General features: G+C 28.3%; 1 protein-coding gene across 1 annotated transcript; it reads right to left on the minus strand.

The window, feature by feature from the left end:
- Nucleotides 1-3,155: 3,155 nt before the first annotated feature.
- LOC100165355 (protein PF14_0175) lies at nucleotides 3,156-8,672 on the minus strand. The gene is made up of 5 exons (XM_001947656.5): nucleotides 8,496-8,672; nucleotides 8,226-8,418; nucleotides 7,404-8,146; nucleotides 7,217-7,336; nucleotides 3,156-4,813 (listed from the first exon to the last, which is right to left on the minus strand). Exons 1-5 carry the CDS (start codon nucleotides 8,501-8,503, stop codon nucleotides 4,723-4,725), a joined length of 1,155 nt encoding a protein of 384 aa, XP_001947691.2. The 5' UTR covers nucleotides 8,504-8,672; the 3' UTR covers nucleotides 3,156-4,722.
- Nucleotides 8,673-9,893: the final 1,221 nt, after the last annotated feature.

Genomic DNA, 9,893 nt, shown 5'->3' on the forward strand with positions numbered 1-9,893 from the left:
AAATTCGTAAATTATTTTATGCTAGAAATTCATAAAAAATTTTCCTTTTATATCTAAGATTTCAAAATTTAATACAAGGCTCATAATATATTTTTACAATAGCAATTGAAAAATAAAAGAAATATATAGTCACGATTTTTTTTTTATAAGCATTTAAAGTTCAAATTTTGACTAAATACGTAAAAATTACGGCAATGTTCAAATTATCTTAGACAGAAATTCATAAAAGTTTTCTTTTTAATTCTAAGATTTGGAAATTTAATACAAGGCTCCTAACATATTTTTACAATAGCAGTTGCAAAATAAAAGGAATACATTGTCACAATTTTTATTTATAAGCATTTAAAGTTCAAATTTATACGAAATATGTCAAAATTGCGAAAATTTGCAAGTAATTTAGTGGTTGAAAAATCGTAAAAATTTTTTCTTTTATAACTAAGTTTTTAAAATTTGGTACAAGGTTCTCCATAAGTTTTTCTTTAAAAATAATATATCCTAGACTGACAAATCATCTCCGTTCAGAATCGTTTTTCGTATACAATGATATAATATCATTGGATTCAAATTTAATTCCATCCATTACAGTAACCCACTTCACACTTGTAACCTACTGTACAGCAGAGCGACATCCACGACTTACCCGCCTTTTTTTAATTGTTTATTTTGTGACAAAGTAAACTGTTTCATTCTCATAGTGATGTAGTATTGGAAAATATTAGTCATTATTTCAGTTTTATGATCACTACAAGAAAATGTCAGTAAATCACCATGTTCTTCAAGAACATGATCAATTGTTTTGTTAAAAACTGGTACTGCTCCAACACAATATGTTCCGAGATATACATAGGCGCAAATAGGGGGGGCTTAGGGGGTATTAGCACCCCCAATTTTAAAATTAGCGTCCTCTAATAATTTATGTGTATATGTGTCAAAACTTTTCCTTACAACAACAAAAAAAACAGTTTATCATCAGACATGAGGGTATCAGAGTATAATGAATGAAACAATGAACTCAACAATTGTCATTTTTTCGAATTCAAATCTATTTAGAACATTTATCATTATTTTCCAATGTCTCACTAAACCCGGTCGTTGTGGTCGGTTATATTATTATTAGTTGTCAAGTTCAATAGCGACTCAGCGCTATGACAAAAGTATCGCGAGTATCTACTAATATAAACATTCCCTTCGGACAAAAACCTAATTACGATATACGAATCACTTGTCAGTTGGTGTTCAGTTCTGAGTTCCAAGTTTTCGAAATTCTGTGTAATTGTGTATGCCGTATGGTATTATATAGTATAATATCCTATACAGAGTGTAATAAATAGAGCTGACTTTTGAAATAACTTTTGTTCTAATCAATATTTAAATTGTTTTTTTATATACAATTTATAGCCGCTTATTATAGTTTATAATAGTTTATTATAGTTTCAAATATATTATGCAAAAAATTATTTATATATTTTAATTAGGTACTTATTTTTTAACATTGAAAATTTTAAATTTTAAATTTGATTTCAATTTTTTTAGATATATTCAAAATAGCCAATTTGTGAATCTGATTATAAAAACAAAAATTTTGATACTAAAAACATTTCTTATTTTTTTTTTCGTAATTCGGCGCTCACACTCACAGTATCTATCACACAGAAAATAAAATAATACAATTTAAACCATAGTAATATAGTATGAATAATAAACATTATATATTATTGCTATTATACCATTGCTATTGATAATAACTTATTAGTGATAACGTGCAATAAAGTGTATATTAATCTATAATGATTAATCGTCAGCCACTGAGGCGCGGCAAGTCACGGCCTGTGACGTTTGCCAACGGAGGCTATGGTTATGTGCAGTCTCCACAGAGAATCGCGCATGCGCTATTCACATATTTTATGTGCGTCTGTTGCATAGACATAATAGAATGTCTATGGTCTGTTGTGTACATTTGTAACGCATCGATAACGGCGGCGGCGGCAGTTGCCTCCTGAGAAAGTTGGTAGCCGCCGCCGATAAGGCTCGTGTGGAGGGGCAGCCGTACTATGTAGTACTATCAGTATAATATTAATATTATATTCACCTGTTGCGCACGGGAACTGGCCAGTCTCTTACTTTGGGCATCACGGTCTTGTTTGAAGACCAAGACCGGGCATGGTACACTCCATAGACCCTTCAATACATAATTTAAATATATATTTTATTTATTTCCCTTTTATAATAGTGTCTATATTTGAAAATGTAAACACATTTTATAATTTAAATAATATTAACCATGTATTTTCTCTTATTTTCAAGGGAGGCACTGCCACCCCGACAAAAACGCCACTGGTTGGCAATACTGCTTATATTATATATTCTAGGATTTTTAGTATTTGTTCTTATAGCGGCAACAGAAATACATAATCTGTGAAAATTTCAACTTTCTAACTTTCTTGGCTCCTGAGATACAGCCTGTTACCGTCTGGACAGCGGAGCCTTAGTAATAGGGTCCCGTTTTACCTTACGGAACCCTAAAAACAAACATCCGAATGCGATACTTGAAATGTCTATCATAATTATTGTTTATCTTAGCTTTTTTCAAAAAAATTTTGCACAATTTGAGAAACATTTGACATTTAAGATTTTTTTTTTTTCTATTAATGTTGATAAAAAATGTTATGCAAGGTCAATATCCTTGAAAATTTAATACAAGATTCCTCATATGTTTTTTATATACTTGTCATTTAATAAATATTGATAATGAACTGTCTTATGCTCATCTCTACATTTTAAAAGTGTTTGAAGTTAGAATTTTGACATTTCATAAAAATCGTGAAAATTTGCAAATTTTTTTTGTCAATATAATTACACAAAAATTGTTATTTTCTAAGATTAAACATAATATCTAAGATTTAAAAAATGAAAACAAGATTTTTCATATCTTTTTCTACCTTTAATGAAGGGTTTATATAAATAAGGGACTTATAATTGAGAACAATTAAAAGCAATTTTTTTTTTTACAAAATTTCAATAATTTAAAAAAAATCATTACATTTTTCTACCTTTTGATAATATTAAAAATCTGTATAAATTATATTATAATGAATATAATATTATGACATATTCAGATGGTGAAGATACAACTGATTATGAAGAAGCATATAAAATAAAATCATCCAAAAGTTGTCATTTACTGTCTTCTTTTTGTTACAAAGCCATAATATAATATAGTTTATTTTCAAACACATAAATATACAACTTTGTTTTGGCATACTAGTTCTTATTGACATTTGACATTACCTGTAACACAAGTTACATGTGAAAGATCATTTTCAGCACTAAAGTACATAAAAAAAAACCAACTAAAAAGTACAATAAGCAATAAATACTTTGATATTAATGGGCATAAAGAAAAAAATACTTATCAAACTTAACTTAACAATGACAAAATAATAAACTCGAACAGTAGTAACATGATTCCTAATATAATTATCATTGTGCATTAAAAAATATAATTATTAATTATAAATAAAACTAATTTACATTTTAAAATCAACTTAAAATGGTACATCTTCATAAGATTGTTTTTCAACGTGATTATGAGAAAAAATAAAAATCTTCTTAAGAATTTAATTTTGTATTTGTTAAAAGAAAAGTGCAGGGGAAAAAAAAGAATAAGTAAAAAATGTTAGGTGTAATAATGACTATATAATAGTTTCTCAAAAATATAAAATTAAATATTATGATGATGAAAATGATTTAAATATTTACAATAACATCATTATTCCAACTTAAAATTAAAATTAATTATTTATGGCATAATTATTATCAGGTACTTGTCTACTTTATAGAGAAAAAAAATGTAAAATGGTTTTGTGGAAATATCTATTGAAAATAATAACACAAAATATTATCTTACACATAGTCCACATTTCAACTGTACCTTGGTTAGTTAGATTAACCTAAGAGAATAAAGTGTGATTTCTGTAACCAATATTGGTCGGACACCCAGCATTTCCTTATTCTGATTTTTTTACAAACATTAAAAATAAATAAAATAAAATAAAATAAGAATCAGCATATATAATTACTAGCTATACTTGTACACACTACACACAATATATTATTATAGAATATACTAAACATACATATTAGTATAGGCATGAATAAAAAATATATATACTATCTAAGCTAGAATAGGCACATAATACAAAAATAAATGTACATCGTTCAAACAAGGAAACATTGTTTGACACTTATATCAGTGACATCTGTCATCTATCATTAAGGATTTATAATTGAATGCTTAAAAATACATTTAATTAAAAACGTAAATTACCATTTTTTTCACACAAAACATTTCCTTACAAACTATAAATTTCACTTAAGTTTCATTAGTTACAAAATGTATAAAAATGTATGCATGCTGGAACTTATTACTAATTAAGTAATAATAACATAATAACAATATGTAATTAAAAACATAAAAATTGATGTTAAATTTCAAAGTTTCCCAATCTGGAAGAAAACCGATGGGTGAACCTTTAAACCTCACACAGGTACAGCCTTGTGTAATTCTATTAAATTCATATTGCATAAATTCTTGTCACATAAATTAAGCGTATTGAATAATGAGAATGGAATCAAGAATTTATTCATTAATAAATATAAAACATTTAAAATAATCAAATAATAAAAAATAATAATAATAATTAATTTATTGTGTATATTGTTTTAATTTTTTTTTTTTTTTGATGGTTCATATTTACTAGTTTTGATTGTCAAACGTCGTTTTTCAGTGGTAGTTTTAACATTGGTATTGAAACTAAAAATAATAACAAAATAAATATAAATATATTATTAATTCAGTTAAAATCTACATAATTGTTTATAAAAAAGTTAGCCATTACTATCAAGTATCGAGTAACTTCATATGAACAATATATCAAGTACATATATTAGTAAACTAAAAGTTTATAGTGTCACAAACTAATAAGTTAGGAGCACATAACACCAAAAAATATTTTCTTTAAATTATTATTAAATATTAAATTATTGTAATCAGAACTACTATTAAAAACGAAAAAATATTATTTTAGGAGATATTAGGGTATATATAATTAACTTTGTGACGTTATTGGGTTGTGTTTGATAAAATTCCCATCTTACACACGTGTAAAAGTTGCTCTAAATACACAATTATCTAACCCTAAAAATTGTATTTTTAATGTTTGATTTACATATTTTTTTTTGCTTAAGACGAATATTGCAATATAACATTTAGTTTTTTTTTAAATAATAGAAATACTAAGAGATAATGGCCGGTTGCACCATGATGTGTTGCAATTAATTACTGTTGTAATTATAAGGCATATGTAACAACAATTTATTCTATACGATTTTAAATATTTCAAAAAAAACTCAAGACATATTCTGATACTACCAATGTCTTCAGTGCACAAAAGCACATCATATAAGGTCAACAAAAGTGTAAAAATATACCTAAAGGTAAGTAAATTATAGTGTGAAGCGAGCAAATCTTAGACATATAAGATAGGCAATTAGGGCATCTCATGCCCAATGACTTCACGTGTCTTTTTTCCATTCCTCATAACTTATTGAATAATGCAAGTAGGAATGTTAAACATATACATATTTTCTTAGAATTGAACATTCTTTCAAATTAAATAAAAAAATAGATATTTTATCTGTTTAGTTCTCCTTTAATAATAACCAATTAGATGTCAACATTTATATTTTTGTTTAATAATCAATATTACTAATTATTAATTAGTAAAGTGCATTTCACATAACCAGGCTATTAGCTATTAGCTACAAGTATCTACTTATTTAATTATTTTTATTTTCTCTACATTAAATATTCATACTTATTGATTGATAGTTAAAAATAAAACAGTCAATGAACAGAAAATATAAACCATTGATTCAAAAATATAATTTACGGGCACTTGAAACTTTTTAAGTACATTCCTATATTTTATACATAGAATAACATTTTTAAATGCTATTTTTTCAGCAAAAGTCAATTTAACCTACTATGCACTAATGCCTAAAGTAAAATAAATAACTTTAATCACAATAATATCATAAAATATGCTTGGTAATATTATATTGGCTGACAGACCATCTTTGCTCAGAATTGTTTTTTTGTTTAAAATGATTTTATCATTGAATTCACATTTGACACATAGGTACATTACAGCGACTCCTCTAGATACCCACTGTAAAGCAGTGAGATACTCACTTGCCTACTTTTTTTTTTATTTATTGCTACTGTGTTTTTGTAAATAAATGTCATATTTTATGGAATACATATTATTTAAGTGTTTAAGGCTGATAGGGTTATGTGAAATATCACAAATTAAAAAACTCATATCTTGATTAAAAATTTAAATATTGAATAAAAGCCGACACCTAACAGATAATATTCTTACTGAAGTTTGATAATAGGTAAATTTACTCTAATGTCAAAAATTACATCACACTATTAAAACTAGTAAACAAAAGTTTTAAATGTTTATACGTTTGCAAACCAGTGACAACAACCCTATGGGTAGGGCATCTTAAGAGGACATCACATCCACATGTGTTGTTTCCGTTTCCCATACGTACAATATAGACAAAACGCGCTTATGTAGTCCAAGTATAAATTGCTCAATTTTGATTCTAGAGTAAAAATATCTATTATAAAATAGAATTGTGACAATATTTCTGAGGGCAAGTCGTTATGTTTTTTCCATTATACCTAATAATATGATGTTTATTATATCATTTAGAAATAGCAAAAATGTCAACATATTTAAAATACCTTTAACTTTTTAACATTTTAATTTTTTTTAAATACTCAATGTCTTGCCTTCCAAAAGATTATCATCTTTTAATTTTGTGATGGGTGTTTTTATTCTAACACCGAAATTGAGCGAGTTCTATTCATACTGCGTATGTGTGTTTTGTCGTACGTGTGTAAGACGGAAACAACACATGCGGGTGTGACGTCCTCTTAGGTAAATACCTTGACTAGAATTTTTGCACTCTTAAATTATTGATAAAATATTTAACAATTAAAAGTCCTAAAAAACAATAATAGGTACTTCTGCAATTTGATACCTGTTTAATATAATATTTAATATTATTATGTTCATTAAAAAAAAAAATTAAGTAAAACATATTTAAGAGCACAGTAAAAAAAATCAAGAAGCAAACCTACCTATTTGTTACATCCTTTGTTTTATTAGCTCTTGTTTCTCTTTTAATCATTTTTGCAGTTGTATTATAACTATTAGAATCATTTATATTGTTCGAAGTACTTTGAAATTGTTCATCCGTTCTAAAACATAGAATTATGACAGCTTAAGTAAATAAAATATTATACATTAAGATCAATAGGTACGCACGTTTTTTTAAGTAGTGGAATTGGACATATATCATCACATTTTTTTAGTACAATTAGAGGTGCTACATAACTCACTGGTCTTACATAGGTTTCACCATTAGGCAATGCTAAAGTCAGTATAGAATTTTTGACATGAGTTTTGAAAAATTGGTTATCATATGGTGAATTTTGAAGTCTACTTTTATAGAATTCATATCTTTCTTCATTCTGTATAATGTCTTTTACAGTACATGTTGATTCGCCATTTAAATCGTTTTGTGCAGTGTCATTTACATTATTTTGTGTATTGTCATTTAAATCATTTTTTACAGTGGAATTTTCATCATTTTCTACAATGGGATTTACATTATTTTGTACAATGCCATTTACATCATCTTGTAGAGATACCACTTCCTCAACTGGGTTGTTTAATGGTGGCAATTTAGGTTTAAGTTTCTCGATATAATTATATTTGTTTTTGTATTTTCTCCAAAATAGTATTTTCTCCTCTTCTACTTTGCTATTATTATATGCAGTACTTGTCGAAGCCACTGAATTGTTAGCATTAACTTTGATATCAAGGGGCAATGAACTAAGTAAATCAAATACTTCTTTCAATATCGTTTTCAACTTATCTTTAGTGACATTCCATTCTAAAGTGTTATCAAGATTTTGATCTGTAGGAATGGGATTTACAGTATTTAGAATAGCATCGGCTTCAACCAGGGTATTTTTTAATTCTTCAGGTGACAATTTACTTAAATCCTAAAAAAAACAATACTGATTTACTGTACTCTGAAACCCCCAACTTTTCATATTATATTTAATAATGCATAATACATACGGCCAAAAACCTGATGATAATGTTAATGGAATTGGCAGATTTCCGCACTGTTTCGCCTCCAATCTGCTGTGATTCAGTTATGTCGTTGATCTTTTTATCCAACGTGCTGAGCGTCTTGGTCACAGAGTCTAATTTAAGGTGCAAAGATCGTACTTCGTCCATAAACTTTGTCAGATCCATATCGTTCGGTAGTCTACAATAACAATTTCAAAAACAAACGATTGGCCAACAACTTGAATAAATAATTGTATTAGGGTCGTCGTCACTTACTCGCTCATAGTAAATCGCGATCCACCGGGCCGAGACAGCGATACGGAAACTCGGGAAAATTAAACTATTCAGTACAAGAACCAAAAAAGCAAACGACAATGTACACCGAACAATGAACAGTAAACACCGTACGCGGTACTGCGGTAGGCAGTAGGCACGTCAAGGAAATACGGATAAAAGATTAAATTGGCGGCACAGAAAACAGTGCAAACATCTTTAACAAAAAAAAACGTTGGACCGGGACGGTGTGTCAGTAACACGATCTAAGATATATATATAATAGGTATATCTTAAATCGTGGTCAGTCATACCATAAGACAAAACCAAACTACCAAATACCATATTGGGAAGACGGATTAACAGATTTACACTGGAAGCACTGTCGACGCCTATCGTACTGATGGTTAGGCGGGTTCCCCCCTTCGTGGAGTCGGGAGATTGTATGTATTTAACCGACATTTCGCATACATTCTGCTTTAAGTGAAATGCATTTGAATGTATTTGATAATATTAGTAGAAATTGTACTTACCAACGTATACAGTTAGCTATAAAAGCGTATGAAGTTTTGATAACAAAATTAATTTATTATAAAAAGTAAAATAACCAGCATAAAACTATATCTATATTCGATACATCCCGAATCGGAAGATACAAATTGTTTACACCAAAGCGCGTTTTGTTAATCTGCTTCAACAATAATACCAGATTGTGTTGATGGGGGATAGACTCTATGGCAGAGGTTCCCTAACTTTTTATTGTACTTTTTATTTTGAGAATTTTTTAAAATTTGGCAACCCACAATACATTGAATGACCTTTTTTTTTGGTATTTAGGTACCGCTATAGATAGTAATGGTTCCGTCGACGTATGATTTTCATACTTGAAAATTGTCTACCGAAATGAATCTCTATAATCAGTATTAAAGTTAAATTAATCAGCTGGCTACTTAAGCACTAGCGCTTATATGTTATAGTGGCTATCACGGAACTACAATTTACATTTGAAAGGTAATTGCATTTAGAGTCACTACAACAAATAAGCGCTGGAACGTAAGTTTCAAGCTGTTTAATACTGATAATGGAGAGACACTTTTCTAGATTCGTTGGGCAACCATACTATCTTTAATCGTGCTACTAACACTAATATGTTTCAGATAAATCGCTATCTTTTCAATAGGTATAACTATTAATCTGTATTATACGGTTCTGTAAACTCGTAATCGTCAATCTCGCAGATAATGATTAATGAAAAACTGAATTTGAACTTTGAACATCAACGAAAAATATGTATTGTTTCAAAATATAGTGCGACCAACCAAAAATATAATCGCGACCCACAGGACCCAACTGCCCCCATTCCGTTTAGGAACCTCTGCTCTATGGTATGGTTGGCTAAGC

The sequence above is a fragment of the Acyrthosiphon pisum genome, chromosome A1 (assembly GCF_005508785.2).
Source record: "Acyrthosiphon pisum isolate AL4f chromosome A1, pea_aphid_22Mar2018_4r6ur, whole genome shotgun sequence".
Taxonomy (NCBI): domain Eukaryota; kingdom Metazoa; phylum Arthropoda; class Insecta; order Hemiptera; family Aphididae; genus Acyrthosiphon; species Acyrthosiphon pisum.

What these genes read in the sequence shown, in the direction of transcription:
- LOC100165355 (XM_001947656.5), bottom strand. An exon ending in TTATCATCAGGTTTTTGGCC is followed by an intron (nt 8,147 to 8,225) that starts GTATGTATTATG and finishes TGTTTTTTTTAG; the next exon opens with GATTTAAGTAAATTGTCACC. An exon ending in ACAAAGGATGTAACAAATAG is followed by an intron (nt 4,814 to 7,216) that starts GTAGGTTTGCTT and finishes TATTATTTTTAG; the next exon opens with TTTCAATACCAATGTTAAAA.